The following is a 19,934-nucleotide window of genomic DNA, read 5'->3' on the forward strand; positions in this document are numbered from 1 at the left end:
AGTGTATACCCCTATTTACATGCAAAAGTATAAACATTTGATAGGTTTAGCAAAGTTAGTAGAGATTGCAGTCAGTGGGAATATCAAAATGAGAAGTCAAAAATGTGTATGATATATATTATATATTGTGTAGTTACCAATTATATTGTAACCTATTTTATACAAGTTTAACTGAATTATTATTGTACTTGTTGCTGGCCATTTGATAGTTTTAGAAAATATTGGGTTTCACTTGCATCACATGGCATGGCTCATGAATAACATATGAGCACATGAGTAGCCCTATCTTGTTTCTAGCCTGAGCATCTCCCTGGAAGTGTTGCAATGGAAACCTAAACTTTGGGAGAGTTTGAATCCTGTTGCCACTAGACGAGGAGTTTATTCAATGCCATCGCTTTTATAACAAAACGTGTAGTTTGATGACCTGTGAGCTACGACTGTATAAAACAAGAATGGCCCTTGAGATGTCCAACGATAAACGGATAAAACTCGGAGCGCTCTGGTGACTCGAATCCAATTGCGCCCCTATCCAAAAAATATCCTCCCCAACCGGGAGATTCATACTGGACGTTTGGAAGCGGAACGAACGATGACTAGACGCAGTGACAGCGATAATGACGGAGAGACTTCATCCCCGTCTCCGTCCTGGCGCCCAAAGAAATGTAAAGGTGAAAAGCATGTGTCTTTCCCTCCGGATGAGGAGATAGTGTCAGGCTTCGCTGAGCGCAAGGACACGATCAATGGTGAGCTGATGTCCTCTACCTCTTCTCTCCCTTGATGGCTCTGAGGGAATAAGGGAGGGATAACTTTTAGTGATTGATATAGGCCCACTTAGAATCTGCACGTAGGTATGGTATAGGCCAGTTGGCATAGGCTAATGTTGTTCTGTGTAGTGTGGAGGGCTGATTGATGTAAGGTAGACCTAGCACTAATCAGTTTCATACTCCACTCATTGGACATTTTGACATTTTACATGGTCTCAAGATCAAGTCTCCTGATTTGTATTCTGGTCCTCCCCTATTTCCCTCCCTGATTCCCCACCCTCCTATATTTATTAGTGATTTGCATAAACATGGTAACCAACACAGAATCACAGCAGTATCTCCTAGTGACCTAAATGTTTTGAAGTAAATTAATTAATTACTGTAGATATGTTTTAATTAATGGCAAGGATTTAAGCATCCTGAGGCGCACACACACACACACTTTTCTAATCAGATTCAAGATAAGTGTTTTCATTGGTTTAGAGGGAGCTGTCATTCTCTGGATATACTTACATGATGTTTACAGAACCATTGGAATGACTATGGAGGCCATTATCATGTTACGGTTTTAGTGATGAGTGGTGTGAAATACATTGTTTGTGAGCGTTATAACTTTAGTATGACACAAATGATGTATCAAGTTTGAGACCGTCAGTGAGTCAAGTGTTTCCATCTGCAAGTCCTGCAAGGCCTAGCTACACCTGTTAGGCTCACTCCATAAGGCACCTGGGATGAATTTGATCGCTTGATTGGTTGATTTATAAGGCAGATACTCATCCTCTCTGCCCTTCCCACTTCCAAATGACTGACATCTTCTCCCTTCCCCACAGTCAGTCAATCAGAAGTGTACAGGTTCCATCCAAAATGGCACCCTATTACCTAATAAGTGCATTACTTTTTACCAGAGCCATATAGGCCCTGGTCAAAAGTAGCACACTAAATAGGGAATAGGGTGCCATTTAGGATGTGGGACTGTGTACCATCCATATGGCCTAAGCACTTTGGAGTGGGAGCTCCCAGTTCATTGGGACAGAGAGACATTAAGGTGGGTAATGAGTGTATTCTTCTATTTTAGTTGACAGCCTCACCTTGGCAGAGGTAATTGAGGCCTACAAGAGGAGCTGCGACAGGCACCAGGTGGAACCTAAACCCAAGATTCTGGAACAACTTGAGGTACATTCCACAGAGATCCTATTAAAAGATTAGTTTAATGTAATTCTATGGTACATCCGTAGAAAATATGCTTCTAGAACCAAGACTGCTTCAAAGTCATATTTCATATATATTGTCCCTAAAATCTTTTATTTCAACCCATTTTGGCCAGTAATTGAAACCTGATATGGGGTCGTTTTAACCTTCCCAAAATAATCCCAGTAGAACCTTTTTTTCTTTTTTTACAGTTTACAGTACATGTTGCACTATGGTACATTAGTAGTGAAAAAGAAAGACAATTCTGATCAGTTCATATCGGTATAAAACCCAGGGATATGAATAATCTCTGACTACCGGTATACTGATTTGTGGTGACAGGATACATTTTTTGTAAAGTAAGACAAGATTTTACCACAGATAGGCAGAGATACTGTGGTCCCTTGGCTTTGTAGCAGACACTCACAGTAGTAGACACACAGTGTGACTGCACATATTAAAATTCCAAGGGTAATTTGGATCAGTTCGTTCAATCAGCTTCAATCAGGCTTATTGCACAAAAAATTAGAACTGCATCTCTTGTGCAAAGAAGAGGCTAAGAGCAGGTTAACTACTACATTGGATTTAAGTTAGTGGCTTTGTAAATAATAGCACAGCTGTAAACAAAAACAAATAAACATGGGCTAGTGCGGGTGTACACACACACACACACACACACACACACACACACACACACACACACACACACACACACACACACACACACACACACACACACACACACACACACACACACACACACACACACACACACACACACACACACACACACACACACACACACACACACACACACACACACAAACTCCGACATGTATAATTTATTTTATGTACTTACTTATTATACTTGGACCAGCAATGTTAAGAACATCAGTTTCCCTCCTGCATAAATGTAAGATTAGATCAAAGAGAATTCTTTGTTGGAAATTAGAGACTTAGCAGTGCTTATATTAAGCACACACACTCACACATTCCCACACTGTATTATGTTGGACGCACTAATGAACCCAATTGCGTTCGAAATGAATGTAGGTGGTCCTCCTAAAAGAGTAAAATATGTATGGTTAAGGAGTAGCTAAGAGGAGAAATATTTAGCCGAGAGAGAGAGAGGGCTGAGAGTGAATTCATAATAAGAGTATGCAAAATGAGAGTGTGAGCTTAAAGAGCATATTTATTAAATTAGGTATTTTCAGCAGGGTAATCCCCCTGAGGTTGGCCGTTGAAGACTATTTAAAGCTTTTATTGTACCCGTGGGCTTTCGCTGTTTCTTTGAAATGTTTTAAGTGGATAAAACAGTATTGCTTTTGGTTACATCTTCATAAACAATAATGGGTTTCAGCTCAGGGCCCAGGGCTGCCTTAGTTAAACACAGACTCTCTTACTCTTTCATTTCATTTTCCCTCTGAAGTCTGGAATTTCATGAAGCTTTATTTTCTGGGTTAGATCCTGTGATTATTTACATAATTCTGATAAGTCCTATCAACATAGTTAAGCCCTATTTAGGCATGGGGGAGAAAGGTTAACTTTTCAAAATGCTGCAATCATTCAGATTCAAAATGAGACACTTGACTTTGACATGAAGGACTGTTGTACTTTTTTGTTTGAATGGCCCAATGGCAGCCATGTTTGCATCAATAAAGTACCTTTCTCTAATAGATTTCCATTCAAATTTAGCAAAAAAACGATTTCTCAAGCAAGAATTTTGATAGGACTGTCTGGGAGTGGTCTGAGTGGGGAGGGGAAACTTAAAACTCGAAGTTATTGGCTGAGAGGTGTGGAACGCTCTTTGTAATTGGTCGATTAACCAATTTATCGCATGGTGATGTCATCATTGATGCTGAAACTCCCGCCCACGCAAATCTGATGATTAGAAGGTCCTGTGTAGATGATATTTTCAACCAGAAACTAACACCGAAGACATTTCTTCTCACTTTTACAGTGTTAGTTTCATCAGCTGTTGTACAATATGAATCAAAACACAGGAACAACCGAATGTTGACTGCACTTGGCCTTTAAAGTAGGATTTGTTTACTTTGTTCATTCATTTCAAAAGCACCTCCAATTTTATTAGTGTCCTGTATTCATTTGGAGCTCTCACCTACAGTACAAGGGTGTGATGATATGATTCCAAAATACTATTAGACTCAAATCACAATGACCTAAATAGGATTTAGTATTCTCTCTGGGTTGTTGGCACCAGGTGGAGTAGCCTAAGCTAGGAATTAGTTGCTTGTTGTTGAATCATTTAATGAATAGATATCGGTTATTTCTCTTGCAGATTTTTCAGTTGAGTGGACTGAGGAGAAATCAATTACCCCGTCATAAATTCCCTATTTATTGAAGGATGAATTATCCCTCCCGGTGCAAAGCTGCCAACGTGATATTCTATTGCTGTTAAATTCACAAGGTTTAATTCACAGAAATGCAGTTTTTGTTGTGTGTGTGGACAAATCCCCCCCAAGGAATTTAAAGACAAGAAAAAAATATTTGTGCATTAGATGCAAACCCTGCTGGTTTCTCATTCTCTTGACTAGCGTTAATATTGTTCTGCTGTAGCGGCCTACCTACTGTACGGTACGGTGGTGTTACAACATGATCCTTGGCTGCTACCAGCCAGTGTGCCTCTCACAGCGAACAGAGATATCTCTCTCTCTCTCTCTCTCTCTCTCTCTCTCTCTCTCTCTCTCTCTCTCTCTCTCCCTCTTTCTCGCCTCGTGTAATTCTAAAGAGAAACACATTAAAACAATGAAATGCATGAAATTATTTTTATTGTGTCTCCCCAGGTGTAGAGAATAGGCAGATGAGAAGTAAATGTCATTAAGTAAGAGTTACACTATTTCCAAGGCTGTTGTTAGTCCTTTCAGATGCAAATAAAAGCTGAGGGATGTGAAAGGGATTTGAATGTTTCCGACTGAATGCAGGCTTATCAACAACAACAAAAAACATGGGAACCGGACATATGTCTCCTCGCTCATTACAACACAGACAGCGATAAGAGGTGACGCTTACTGGGGCAATGCCCTAACCACAGCTATCTGAACGCAGGAGTGTGAGAGCCTGAAGAGAAGAGTGCTTCCTTTCCTTAGCTTGGCTGGAGACCATTGGGAACCTACACAGGCTCACACTCAAGATTGTAATTTGGTAACGCTCAGACAAACCTTCACTAAAACATCCTTTTTTAGAAGTGAAAGGATCTGTGACTCCTCTCAATATTCATTTTAATATGGTTCATTTTGGTTAAATTAAAATACATTCAACAGTGGACAAAATAGCTTTGAAAGTTTTGGAAAATAGATTGTGATTTTATAAGTAACCAAAAATGTTATATAAGTAGTATTACTCCTATTTTAGAATAACAGCAGTATTAGTATTAGTGATTATTGAATTCATTTGCAGTTGTAATATTGCTGTTGCAGCAGCATCATCTTGATAAGATCTGACATATCCAGAGATCAGGCATCGGTTTTGTAAATAGCTTACATTTCGAACCAAACGGTTCCCATTTGAGTCAATCCTGTCGTCTGTGTGTACCCATCTCTCCCTCTCCCTCTCCCTCCTGTGCTCTCTGTCTATCTCCCTCTCTCTCGGAGCCCTGTACCTTAGCATCCATCAGAAAAGCACAGCGTCTGTGATATGCAATAACCCTCTGTCTGCCCAGCGATACGATACAAACTCACAAACATCTAAACACGATCCATTCTAAATAACTTCCCATGCAGACTTTTTTTTAAACTTGACCCTCTGGACTTTACTGATACACACACCACACACACAAAGACCCCCTCTGGACCTGGCTGATGCTGTGCTTTCTGTAATATGGAGATGATATTTGTGATGATATTTTTAGCTCTGCTACACACCACAAAATCACCCTCACACACACACACACACACACACACACACACACACACACACACACACACACACACACACACACACACACACACACACACACACACACACACACACACACACACACACACACACACAGAGAGAGAGAAGCACTCAAACATGGAGGAGCGGAAGCATGCAGAGGCAGGTGGTGAATATAAACATTGTATTTTACATCTTGCATTTAGGGATACAATACACAGATACTTTACATGAAGACTCATTAATAATGTTACCAAATGTACTGTCACACATTTCAAAATCATTACAGATGAACAAAGAAAGACAGTGGGAAATATTTTCAAAGTCAATTAGAATTTTGTGTACTGTACGTTACATTTTTTTTTAATGATAAATGAAGTTACTAATTTTGTCTCTTCTCTTTCTAGACACTGCAGGTTTAATTGCTAATTGTTAACTGGGAATGAATACATTTGCATATTAATTAGCTCCCAATTTACATTTTTTATTTGCTGCCTTCAAAGGGTGTGAGATAAAAGGTCGTGTTATTTTAAATAATTTATCCTTTATTGCAGAAAAGATGCTGAATGGAAAATGTGCTGGTGATTTTAACCCCTAAGAGCTTTAACTGTAGAAAAGTGCTCAGAAAAAAAACAACTTTTTTTCCCAACTAATTAAATGAGTTAAAAAAATTTAAAAAAAAGCTGCAGTGAAACATTTGTTAATTCAAAGGCAGAGACTGGGATTCCTGGACCGACGACGGAGTGATGAATGGCAAATGCACCAGAGATGACTTCGCTAGAAGTCAAGTTTATAAACCATATCCCTCTCTGCCTGGGAGAGGGAAAGCTTGTCTTTCCTTTCTTTGTATCCCTTCATTTTGTCCCTCTCCCTCCTGATACATCAATAGGTTTGGCACTCGGTCCCTTCGTTTTTTCTCCTCCACGCTAGGCAGCACATCTCAGCAGCAGAGCAACAGGGAAAAGGAAGGGGGCTCATAAGTTCAGAAATTCATTAAGATGAAAAAAAAGCAACTACTCTGTGTGTGTGTGTGTGTGGGTGGGTGTGTGTGTGTGTGTGCGCACTTGCACTTGTGTGGTTGTTTGTGTGATCGGTGGTGTGGGCCGGTGGTTGCACAGCCTCAAATGATTTTACAGACATTTGTCACATCTCTGTACTCTATCCCAAACAGAATATATACAGTATATTGACCGACCACACCGTATAACACGTTCATGTCTCCTGCTCATCAATAAAATCCTCTCTTTGGGTTATTCTGCTAAGTACTCAGAAGAGATGCTATCATAAAGTAGAACAATATCATAACTCATACTGCTATAATGTTATATTAGGGGGTTTAATAAATTGATATGCGTGCTCTGTTTTGTGGCGGTGGTTCCTCTGTAAATAAAATATGGATATTTCTCAGAGGGATACACATTTCAGAGACAGACAGAGAGGGAGTACTGTTTCAGGGCATAGCAGGCCTACATGATGCTGTTCATTCCAGGCTCTAACATATTAGTAGTGTGTGTGTGTGTGTGTGTGTGTAGCCTTTTCTGCCGCCAACATTGTCTTTGGCACAATATGTGTTGCATGTTCTTTTTAGGCGAATGTGACACGTCACTCATGTGTCTTGCGTTATTCCTTGTATTGTTTTGGTGTGTTTCTGCACACTGATAATTTCAAAGGAAATGTGTAATTATAACCAATAATACGCCTCTATTTACAAAGTGTAATTTATTTATGTTATCTTGATTAATGTAGTTTGGTTCTGGCTGAGAACATTTTTAAGGGGTCTATTGTCTCTCTTCCCTGCTCCTAGACAGAAAATATATAGGAAATCATTCCTTCAAGGTATTTTGTACTCTCGTGTCCCTTCAACAATGAATCATATTTAAGGATGAAATAAAACAGGCAGTATATGAGAATAAGCCGGTGGCATCTTCACACAGTGGGATTTGGCAAAACGAAGACGGCGTGCGTTCGGTTCCTCCACTTGATGTGAGGGAGAAACAGTTGAAATGATCGCATTCCTTCCTTTCCAGAGAGAGAGAGAGAGAGAGGGGGAGGGAGAGGGAGAGACGAGGGAACATGCTATCACATTCTTTTTTCATCTGCATGTAAGGAGGGATTCTCTTTCGCTCCTTTGCTGTTGTGTTCTGGTTGTCAGGAGAATAAAAGATGACAATTTCCACGATACACGCAATTATGTCACCTTTGGAGATTGATGTAGTCAAATTAGATGTATGTGGAACAGTGGCTTGGCAAATGAACGCCTCAACAGATGACCAGCTGTTGCTAATTAATATACACTGGTTAATTAGGACATGGTGTTGCCATCAATAGTAAACTGTGTGAAATCCATAATTCATGTTCTCATGTTGCTGTTGTGGTGGTGGCAGTGGAAGCTAGAGCTTCAAACTCTGAACAAACAAGTCAGAGAGCCATGGAGGGATGCAGAGGCCTCGTGTTAGAGGGGTACATTTAACTGTATTGTTTATGTTAATGAGAAATGCTACATTTTCTCTCTCCATCAGCAGGTTACCAGTTTAAATGGCAGGGCCCCATGTCTGGATTTGAAAGGTAAGCTAATGTGAAATGTTTGTTCTAACTTTATTTACGACATAGGGTATGATTAATACGATATTTTATACAGTGAGTGGTATGGTGCTTGTTGAGTGTAAAATGAATGACTATTATAACGGTTATAACAGTGTAAGATTGGAATATTACAATACTAGAAAGTTAGTAGCCCGAAAGTCATCACATTCCAGTACATTATACAGATTATTGCTAAATAGCCATCGGTTTACTGTAACATACATTTACAGTACCAGTATAATTTAATCACTCCTCTGATGCTGTGAAGCTTCAGTTTGGGGTTAACCCCTGCCCCCCTTTGATGAGTGTAACAGGAGAGCTGCCACCCCAGCGGGGATGTGTGATTCCAACATGGGGTCATCTTGTTTCCCCCTTTCAGTTGTCACGCACTGATGACATCACACTGGGGTGATGACACCCTGCATTAGTTATTATCTTCCCCAACACAGAGGGGATTAGATAGAAGGGCTTTCAGTTCCTCCCCTTCCTTGCGGTTCCCCCTGTTCCTACGGTACAGTTAAGTGATTATTGTTTAAACATTTAAAAACATTATTTTTTTACAAATGATTATGCTAATGATGAAAAGGAGGAGGATGTGTGTGAGCTGTGAGACGGCGATGTGCTGTTTGCTCCCTCCCTCCGTGGTCATGGAGATAAGAGTTTATGAGGGGAAGGAAGGAAGGAGCTAGGGCCTCTGAGAGAGGCGGACTGACGCTGCGGCCATCAAAGTCGCTCTCTTTGTTCAAAAGTCATCTGGTGTTGAATAATCAGACACCCTTTGATTCATGACTGGGAGGGAGGGAGGGAGGGAGGGAGGACAGTGGATGGGATCTTGTTAGAGAGAGAACGTCTTTCGCCTTTTAACTCTTGAGTCGCCGCATCACACTGTGCACTAACTACCAGTCACATAATCTGTGGAGATGCTTTTCTTCTCTCGGAGCTTACTGTACAACTTTAATTCAGAAAGTAAACAATTGCACAGATAAAGAGATGATTTATGTTTTCTAAAGGAGGGGTAGGAGGAGAAGGTTGTTTTGTGTGCTCTAGCCTCCCTGAGTTTCCTAAAATTCCAATCACAAAATAACACTGACTCCTGACTGGGGACATGGCAATCTGACTGTTAGCAAACAGTCCCAATTATCTTCTATTTGATTGCTTTCCCTACTCAGGTGAGCGATTAGACCACCTTTCCTGCGAGGCTCTGGAAGTCATACTGAAATCACTGAGCTTTGATTTCATCAATCTGCAAGCGGCAGAGCTGGAGGAAAATGTGAGTTTTATGAGCAAAAACTTTATTTTTTCATTTTTACTTTCCAATTGGGTTTTGTATTCAGCTGTCCCTGTGTATCGGATTTTACTCTCCATCAAAGGAACTGGGAACTCCATTACTATGTTGCTGTTGAATTTAAACCTCGCTCCCTTTTCTTCTTTTTTTTCTCTTCTTCCAGGGAACATCATCCTTGCTGGATATGATTTTGTATTATGAATCTACCCCCCATCTTGACATCTCTGACAACACCGGCATGGGGATATCTGGTTGGAAGGCCCTCTCTCATTTGATAAAGCAGGTACATGTAGTTCAGCGTAATGTGTTTCTATGCGTGGATTTAGGCCAGGGGTAAGAGAGTGCACATACTATAGGAGGGAATGTATTCTAGAAGTAAGGCGAGTGAGTATTGAGGGGGGGAAAAAAAGTATATTCAAGTTCGGCAGTTCCCAGAGAAGCTGCCTAACTTTGTTAGCTAACACGCATGCATGCACACAATCGCGCACGCACGCACGTGCCATTACCCCCAGTCAGTACCTGAGACTTCATTACAACAGGCATCTGATTAGCTAGCAGAGCCAGGAGAAATGATCCTGCAGATCCCAAATGCTATTTCTGAAGGCCTGTCTGCCAGCCTGGTCGTGTCCTTGGGGGTGATAAACCTCTCAGGGCCCAGGGCAGGACTCAAAGTATGCCAGGGAAATCTTCCCAAGCATCTTACGTTAGCTGACTGTGTCTGAGAGACAGACAGATAGACAAACAGATGAGGGATCGTTAAGTAATTTGCCAATGACAAAATAAGCCCAGATGACAACCTCTATCATCAGAGTGCTGGATGGAATCTGCTGGTTATGGTGTAAATTCATTTCAATGTTTGTTCAATTAGTGATAGTTCTTAGATGAAAGAGAGGTGAGGCTTTGCCTCGTGGTGAAATGGACTTCAAGGGTGAGACCAAAAGCTGGCTCTTAGGCAGTATTACTCAAGATCAATCAAAATCACCTTGGTGTAGAGCGAGAGATGGAGGATGCAGCAGGAGAGAAAAAAATCTGGACACGTTTGATGTGCCGACCAGACGGACGGAGAGATGGCGGGGGGTGATGGAGACTAACAATGGCCCCCAGACCTGCCCGCTCTCCCTCCGTCACTCAGGACTGTTTTCTTCCCATCCTTTTTTGATGTTCCTCCTCTCCTCTCCTCCTTCAGACAGGCTAGTGGTTGCTGAGGAGAGGTGATGCATGGAGGCCAGTCCCCACCAGGGACACAGCCTAGCCCTTCAGCCACACTCTCACTCTGTCACTCTCTCCTTCTGTCAGTCAGTGTTGTTTTGCCTTACTGGCATTCCCCTCTTCCTCTAGTGTTTGATGGTGAGGTAGAATAGGGAGTTCAGTCCACACTTAGGGCACGGCCTAGCCTTTCAGCCTCTCCTCCCTCCCTCCCTGCCATCTTTTTCTGACAGGTTCTGGAAGTGTTTGATCAGAAGTAAGGTACAGAGGCCAGTCCATAACCTAGCATCTCAGACCCTCACTCTCTCTTACACGCCTCTCTCGCTCTCTGTCCCTGTCATACCCTGTCCTTCCCTCCATCTCTGTAATTTCCATCCCCTCAAAGTTTTGCTGACTTTCTCTCCCTTTATCTCTGTCCTCTATCTCCCGTCCATCTCTCTCTATCTCTCCCCACCCCTCTCTCTCTCTCTCCCTCTGTCCCCTGCCCTCCCCCTCTCTCTGATGAGATCCTTGTGTTTGTCTCTCTGTAGAGTGTGTGTCTGTTGAGGCTGGATGTGTGTAACGTGGCCCTGCTACAGTATCCAGCCCAGGTCCTGTCAAGAGCCCTCCTAAGCAGCAGACTCACCGTGCTGCACCTCCAAAGCACCTGCCTCAGTGGCAGACCCCTCTTCACGCTTGGTATGCCCTGCACGTATGCATAACACATACACACACCCAGCTTTGTTTTAGAGAATTATCAGGACTTTTTGGGGAGTAGAAATGTGTTCCCATTCAAAACTATATTTTCCATAACTTTAACCTTAACCCCTAACCCAAACCCCAAACCTAACCCTAAAATAGCATTTGAACAAATTCAGGACATGGAAAAGAAGTCCGGACTTTTCCAAAATGTTCTTATTTTCCTACCTTGTCAGGACATTGTGGTAGAAGGTAGCGACACACACACACACACACACACACACACACACACACACACACACACACACACACACACACACACACACACACACACACACACACACACACACACACACACACACACACAATCTGTTATTTCTGAGTTCTTCCTCATGGCCTGATAGGGCTCAGTAGTATCTCCTGTGGGTGTGGGTGTGTGTGTGTGACTGCATATGTGTGTTTGTGTGTGTCTGTGTGTATTCCCTGTGTGTATGTGTGTGCACTCGGTGTTGTCCATGCTTGGCCGTGGCCAGCAGGAACAGATGACGGAGGACAAGGAGCGGAGGAGCAGATTTTGGCCCTGTGACCCTCACAGTGGTACTGGCCCGGGATTAGATGTCCTAATCTTCAACCTGTCACTTTACACACCGCCGCACCGATCCACACCGTCACCGTGGCCAGAGACACTATCCTCTCTACCTAGGACTTTCTGTAGTACGAGGACCAGTAACCAGGCCTCAGAACATGTGCAAAAAATAATACTTTATACATCGCTTTTTTCCCCTCTAAAACACCATTACCCCCCAAAAATATAGTGTATAAAACATTATGAACACCTTCCTAATATTGAGTTCAACCCCAACCTTTTGACCTTAGAACAGCCTAATTTTGTTAGGGCAATTTTGTTGTTTCGACACTACAAGGTGTCGAAGCGTTCCACAGGGATGCTGGCCCATGTTGACTCCAATGCTTCCCACAGTTGTGTCAAGTTGGCTGGATGTCCCTTTGGGTGGTGGACCCTTCTTGATGCAAATGGGAAACTTTTGAACGTGACACAAACCGGTGTACCTGGCACCTACTACCATACTTGTCTTGCCCATTCACCCTCTGAAGGGCACGCATACTTAAAAATGATTTTCTTTAACCTGTGTCCTCCCCTTCATCTACACTGATTGAAGTGGATTTCACATGTGACATCGCTAAGGGATCAGCTTTCACCTGGATTCACATGGTCAGTCAATGTCATGGAAATCTCAGTTTATAATGTTTTGTACACTCAGGGATTTCACCGTAAGGCCAATAGTGACTTTAAAACAGAGTTTAATGGCTGTGATAGGAGAAAACTGAGGATGGATCAACAATATTGGAGTTACTCCACAATACTAACCTAAATGACAGAGTGAAAATTAAAGCTGAAATAAATCATTCTTTCTATTATTATTCTGACATTTCACATTCTTAAAATAAAGTGGCGATCCTAACTGACCTAAGCCAGGGACTTTTTACTAGGATTAAAAACTGAGTTTAAATCTATTTGGTGTATGTAAACTTCCCGACTTCAACTGTATTATACAGTATTGTGCAAACGTTTTAGGCAGGTGTGAAAAAATGCTGTAAAGTAAGAATGCTTTCAAAAATAGTCATGTTAATAGTTTATATTTATCAATTAACAAAATGCAGAGGTGAGTGAACAGAAGAAAAATCTACATTATATCAATATTTGGTGTGACCACCCTTTGCCTTCATAACAGCATCAATTCTTCTATGTACACTTTTTGAAGGAACTGGGCATGTAGGTTGGCCCAAACATCTTTGAGAACTAACCACAGTTCTTCTGTGGATTTAGGCCGCCTCAGATGCTTCTCTCTCCTCATGTAATCCCAAATAGACTTGATGATGTTGAGATCAGGGCTCTGTGTGGACCGTACCATCACTTCCAGGACTCCTTGTTCTTCTTTACACTGAAGATAGTTCTTAATGACATTTGCAGTGTGTTTGGGGTCGTTGTCATGCTGCAGAATATATTTGGGGCCAATCAGATGCCTTCCTGATGGTATTACATGATGGATAACTATCTGCCTGTACTTCTCAGCATTGAGGAGACCATTAATTCTGACCAAATCCACAACTCCATTTGCACAAATGCAGCCGCAAACGTGCAAGAAGTGCTTCAATGTTGCCTGCAGACACTCATTCGTGTACCGCTCTCCAGCCCCCCGGTGAACAAACTGCCTTCTGCTACAGCCAAATATTTTAATTGACTCATCACTTCAGAGCACCTGCAGCCATTTTTCTGCACCCCAGTTCCTGTGTTTTCATGCATAGTTGAGTCGCTTGGCCTTGTTTCCACGTCAGAGGTATGGCTTTTTGGTCGCGAGCCTTCCATGACAACCACTTCTGACCAGACTTCTCCGGACAGTAGATGGCTGTGCCAAGGTCCCACTGTTTTCTGCCAATTCTGAGCTGATGGCACTGCTGGACATCTTCTGATTGCGAAGGGAAGGAAGCATGATGTGTCTTTCATCTGCTGCAGTACGTTTCCTTGGCCGACCACTGCGTCTACGGTCCTCAACGTTGCCCGTTTCTTTGCTTCTGCAAAAGAGTTTGGAGAGCACATCTGGAAGCCCTTGTCTGCCTGTACATTTCTGCATGGGAGAGACCTTGCAGATGCAGTACAACTACATTGTGTCTTGTTGCCGTGCTCAGTCTTGCCATGGTGTATGACTTTTGACAGTGAACGGTCTTCAGCAACCTCACCTTGTTAGCTGAGTTTTATTCCTCCTACACAGCTGTTTCTGTTTCAGTTAATGATTGGGTTTCAACCTACATATTGAATTGATGATTATTTGCAGCTGTTTGGTATAATTGTTTAATCATACACCTGACTATAGGCCTACAAAATCCCTGACTTTGCAGCATTTTTTCACACCCGCTTAAAACTTTAGCACAGTACAGTACATTTTTTACTCACAGCAGCCACAGGCTGGATTGAATAGGCTCGCAGGCCGGAGCATTATGTTTGACATCCATGTGCTACACTGTGTCCGTACCACTGCACCCAGGCACAAGAGGCCAACACTGCCCTCCAGCACACAGCATTGGACTTCCAATAGGACTGGACTTTCCCTGACAATAATATTACCTTGGTCAGGAGCAAGATATACAAATACCTAAACTTGTAAAAAAAAAAAATATGTTGAGGGGTATTATAAAATTTACTTCAATCATATTTCTGTAATTTACTCATTTGTTTTTTAAAATCATTTTTACCACTGAGCCTTTAGCCAAGTACAGCTTAAGATGAAAGCTTTCACCAATGTCACACCCTACGGCTCCATGGTGATGGCTTTGGTCCTGCTGTCCTTGGACGGTGACCTTCATTGATTGGCTGGTGTTTCATCTCTGGGACGTAACCGTGACGACCGAGGGAGGTGTTCCTCTTCTGTGAGCAGCAGGGGGCTGGGCCGGTGTACTCTAGTGATCAGGGAGGAGACAATGACCTGTAAATCTGTAAATGAGCTAGAGGAAGAGACAGGCACATACACGTACATGCTCTTCCTTCTCACCACTGAGACAGAGACCCTATCTCTTTAAACCCTCCTGGATCCTTTTGATATTTTTGGGCCGTGCATCCAGCCTCGTCGCCCCTACCTACCCCCCTGTCCTCCCCCGTTCCTTTCCATCCTTCTCTGCGGGGGGCCCAGCTGTGGATCATTGCCTTCGATCGAAGGGGCCCTGATTGTGGCGCTCGACGGGCCGCACGCCGTGGAGTCGTCCAGATCAATCCAGCGATCCCTCCATTTGGTTCCCACTGTGCATGATGACAATGTTGGCATTCCACATGCAGCCCAAAGGGCCTGATCAAATCTACTGCATCGATCCGCTAAGGCTGGGCTGCGTGACAACCCACCAATGCACACACGCGCACACACTTCACTGTACAATTCACTGAGAGATAGTGTGCAGTAAAATTATGCTTTGAAATATTTTTGGTCGAATAATGGGAGATTTGTGCTTTTGAGAAACGCTGGTTGACTCTTGAGACATACTATAAATACAATGGTTTAGTCTCAAACGTTCTTAAGCTAAAGTAGGTTTATTTATTAGACTAGCATGATTCTTTACCATCAAACCAAACTTTACTTAAAAAGTAATATTGCTTTGGTTTCTTTGTCCATAGTGGCTGCTCTGAAGAGCAACAGAGCGCTTCGGGAGCTGTACCTGTCCAACAATAATCTGAACAGCGAACAGGACTCTATGCAGTTAGGAGACCTGCTCAGATACAACAGCTCAATCACTACTCTGGACCTCAGCAACAACACCATAGCAAACTCAGGTGCACTTAAAGAACATATTCTGTATGAAACAGATACAACAGTACCAGTGGAGGCTGCTGGAGGGAGGACGGCTTATAATAATGGCTGGAACTGAGCGAATGGAATGGCATCAAACACATGGAAACCATGTGTTTGATGTATTTGATACCATTCCACTTATTCCACTCCAGCCATTACCACAAGCCCGTTCTCCCCAATTAAGGTGCAACCAAGCTCCTGTGAACAGTATCATCACTATCCTGGACCTCAGCAACAACACCATAACAGACTCAGGTGACGGTCCTGGTCCTGAACAGGACCATTTTCACTCTGTTATCACTCACAGAGATTGAGGTAGCAGCAAATTGTTTAATTCCCCTTGTCATTTATGTAAGCCCTGTATGACTAGCCTAGTGCACTGTAGTCTTAAGTGTTTCATTTCTCTTTTCTGGTCTTGTGCAGGACTGGAGGAGATCTGTGAAGGTCTGAGAGTTCAGACAGATGGACTGAAGGTTCTGATTCTATGGAACAACCAGATCACTAACAATGGACTGGTCCATCTAGCCAAAGTTCTGGTGAGGAACACATGTTACTTTCTTATGTTGATCCTGTATCATAAATTAGCTGTGTTGATCCTGATTGTATTCTTCGCTGTGTTGATCCTGGATTACCATTTAGCTCATTTAGCCTTTGACTCAGATTTAGCCTTTCCCTTTGGCAACATAAACTGCACCTTTGTCATTTGAGTGGTGGCGACTTGGGAAACAAAAGGGTATACATTAAAAGCCTTGGCCCACTGGCATATTCAAATAGAACTCACCCAGGCCAAAAATAAAGTGCCCCTCTCTCTCTCCGTTCTGCCACCACCAACAGTTTGATTAAATAATAGATATGCGTTTAGAAGTGGCTATCATGCTGCCAGCCACTAAGAAGGAGAAGTAGAAGTCTTGGCAAACCATAATGACGATAATTAGGCCAATGGCTGGTCTTGTCAAATATGACACAGGAAAAGCTGTTATTAACCTTTCTCGTTTGTTGTATTTCTCTTTTCCTTTTGTCTGTCTCTGTTGAAAGAGAACAGAGTGAGAGCGGGTTATTTGGGTCGGACAAGGAAACACTTTGGTGTCACAGAATGTAAATGGGTTGTAATGTTATCCAGAACACACATTTAGTGTAGTGACAAATCACTATACAGTATAACCCTTTTTCTGTGAGTTTTATATTTGTTATTGGTATAGGTACTCTGGTTTTAGTTCCTCTTTTTAGGCATTTTTTGTCATTTGTCGGCAAACCATCACCTCACAACCCAAACTTTTCACACCTCTCTTTTTGGCGGAATGATTTCTTTTACTGTTTTTAAGTAAATTTCTTTCAATTATACACATTTTTCCATGTCTTATGTGTTATATATATGATATGATACCTGAGCGACTCAACAAAATCAATGGGAATCAAAGCTGGCCTTGATAACTACAAGATTTAGATGGGTAAGTTAGCTGGTTCGCCTAACTAACATGGGCTAGTTATACATAGATTCTAAATAGCTCTCTAAAGTAATGTCTTAATGACATAAGAGGAAAGCTGCCATGCACTACAACATTTAAAAATTGCACCTTGTACATTCTACTAGTACAACTCTCAATAACATTAAATTGAAAGCCCGACTGAGTTGTTAAAAAAAGTTGTTTTTAAGTTGGGACCTGCGGCCCATATCAACCCCATTCTGGGTCCAGATTCGAACCGCGGTCCGCCTGTTGAGTATTGCTGGACTAGATCTTCACAATTTATAGTTCTGGGTGTTCACTCTGTTTAATCCATTTGTTTTGTCATCTGAAACCTCAAAATCTGTCTTAGAATGTTTGGTTTTAACTGAAGCCCTGTATTGCGTTTTCCCCAAAGCTCTCTTCTCCAAACCTACAGTGGTTTATATGCGACAGGCCTCATCCATGCTTGACTCAAACCCTCAAACAACCAGTCAAGTCTTTAATTGGTCGCTATTATCCCCTGCGTTCCCCTTCAAGCATCTCCTCTCTCTGGGAAAGGTTTCAGTCGTCCATCGACGTGTCGTGCCTCTGTGTATCCCTCTCCCCTCTGCACATCTCTGAGCTGGCATTAGCACAGACACAGCAAGGGCCTCTTGAGTGTGCCACACACACACAGTGAGGGGCTCTTGAGTGTGTTTGTAGTCACCACTGTACAAATTAACTGTGAAGACGCAATTCCTCAGGTCTGCTGTTGCCAGCATCTTTCCACCCTCGCGTTCATTCATTACCTCCTCAGCCGGGTGACCAAAGGAGTGGAACGGGGGTGGCAATGAGGTACACTGATGTATTGCTCCTCACTATGACTATAGTATACTATAGTATTCCTGTTATTGCGGATATGACCGTAGTATACTGTAGTGTTTTTGCTGACATGACTGTAGTATACTGCAGTGTTTCCAGTAAATACTGAACAGACATATCTGAAAAAACACAACAGTAGTCTCACGATGCCATACCTCCAGAATCACGTCATGGTCACGCCTCTCTTGGAGGTCTGGAGAATTTGTTTTGCAAAAACATTTTGAATGGCCCGCTGGCTCCCAACGGCAAAATTTTGATTGGATGTGACATTTCAAGAACCCTCTCCCCACACACCCGTAGAAGTGGTGCTGTGTGTTATGTGCACCACTGTTTACCGTCCGGGTAGTTGTTGCCTATGCTAGTTTTAAGTGCTAGTTTTTAAGTTATAACTGTCTCCCACAGTTATGCGATTTATATTTTGTGAAATTGAAAGTGGATTACGCTGGTAAAGTCAAACGTCACAACATGGTCAATACCGCTCTGGTGGTAAACTTTTTTTTTTACAAAAAAAAAATTCCCCCTCCATTCATCCAGATGGCTGCTGGCGGCACTTTGCTACGACAAAAAAATATTGTGAATATTGTCCTTTTTTTTTTTTTTTTTTTTTTGAGCCAGTGGGAAAACCTATTCAAGTAAGTAAATACATGTTTTTAAATGTTAATGTATTATTAGCTAGCTGGCTGGCTATAGTAGGCCACTTTGTAGGCTAACTCAAATGAGTTGCTAGCTAGCTTGACACACTGTTTAGTGAATTAAAATGTCATCAGCTAGCTAACTTCCCATTAGCTAGCTATCTTGATGTAATCATTGTAAATTAAAAACAGTCTCCAAATGCATTTGTAGATAACAGTCATGGAAGAGGGTGACATTGCAGTTCCAGCTGTCAGTAAACAGAGAGTGTAGGCTACTGGACAGGGCAGGTATCTTTGTGGGATGACGTTATGAAAAGTGTATCCAATTCCAGTCCCCAGAGGGCAACACTTTGAGGACAGAGATATAATTGTAACCTATTATTTAGTGCTTTCTAATTTGAGTATATCTGTCACCTGTTTGTGATTTTTATTTTTCTGTTCTCAGATATGGAAAGCTGTGAAAGCCTGTTCGCAGATGGAGAGTGCTCCCAATGAGTGTCCCAAGAGACTAAGAGTATATCCTATATGCCATGGATTATATGTGTAGGCCTACCTATGCTAGGAAATGTTGCATCCAAAAATACAGTTAAACATCACACATAATGTATAAACCTAATACATGTTTTTATTTAATTTTTTTTTATTTCACCTTTATTTAACCAGGTAGGCTAGTTGAGAACAGGTTCTCATTTGCAACTGCGACCTGGCCAAGATAAAGCATAGCAGTGTGAACAGACAACACAGAGTTACACATGGAGTAAACAATTAACAAGTCAGTAACACAGAGAAAAAAGGGGAGTCTATATACAATGTGTGCAAAAGGCATGAGGAGGTAGGCGAATAATTACAATATTGCAGATTAACACTGGAGTGATAAATGATCAGATGATCATGTACAGGTAGAGATATTGGTGTGCAAAAGAGCAGAAAAGTAAATAAATAAAAACTGTGGGGATGAGGTAGGTGAAAATGGGTGTGCTATTTACCAATAGATTATGTACAGCTGCAGCGATCGGTTAGCTGCTCAGCTAGCTGATGTTTGA

The 19,934-nt window shown here is 42.1% G+C and overlaps 1 protein-coding gene across 2 annotated transcripts in view; it reads left to right on the plus strand.

Annotated features, from left to right (window-relative positions):
• Positions 1 to 32: 32 nt before the first annotated feature.
• Positions 33 to 19,934, plus strand: part of si:dkey-288a3.2 (protein phosphatase 1 regulatory subunit 37) — a 74,451-nt gene continuing 54,549 nt past the window's right edge. Inside the window, exons 1-8 of one of the 2 annotated variants that reach the window (XM_052486460.1) lie at positions 33 to 743; positions 1,840 to 1,937; positions 8,366 to 8,411; positions 9,599 to 9,699; positions 9,878 to 9,997; positions 11,451 to 11,598; positions 15,779 to 15,934; positions 16,377 to 16,489. In XM_052486460.1, the coding sequence (XP_052342420.1) occupies positions 590 to 743; positions 1,840 to 1,937; positions 8,366 to 8,411; positions 9,599 to 9,699; positions 9,878 to 9,997; positions 11,451 to 11,598; positions 15,779 to 15,934; positions 16,377 to 16,489 (936 nt within the window). In that variant the 5' untranslated portion in view covers positions 33 to 589. The remainder of the gene's footprint in view (positions 744 to 1,839; positions 1,938 to 8,365; positions 8,412 to 9,598; positions 9,700 to 9,877; positions 9,998 to 11,450; positions 11,599 to 15,778; positions 15,935 to 16,376; positions 16,490 to 19,934) is intronic. The other variant, XM_052486461.1, reaches the window with a different exon arrangement.

Source organism: Oncorhynchus keta, chromosome 29 (assembly GCF_023373465.1).
Source record: "Oncorhynchus keta strain PuntledgeMale-10-30-2019 chromosome 29, Oket_V2, whole genome shotgun sequence".
Lineage (NCBI taxonomy): Eukaryota > Metazoa > Chordata > Actinopteri > Salmoniformes > Salmonidae > Oncorhynchus > Oncorhynchus keta.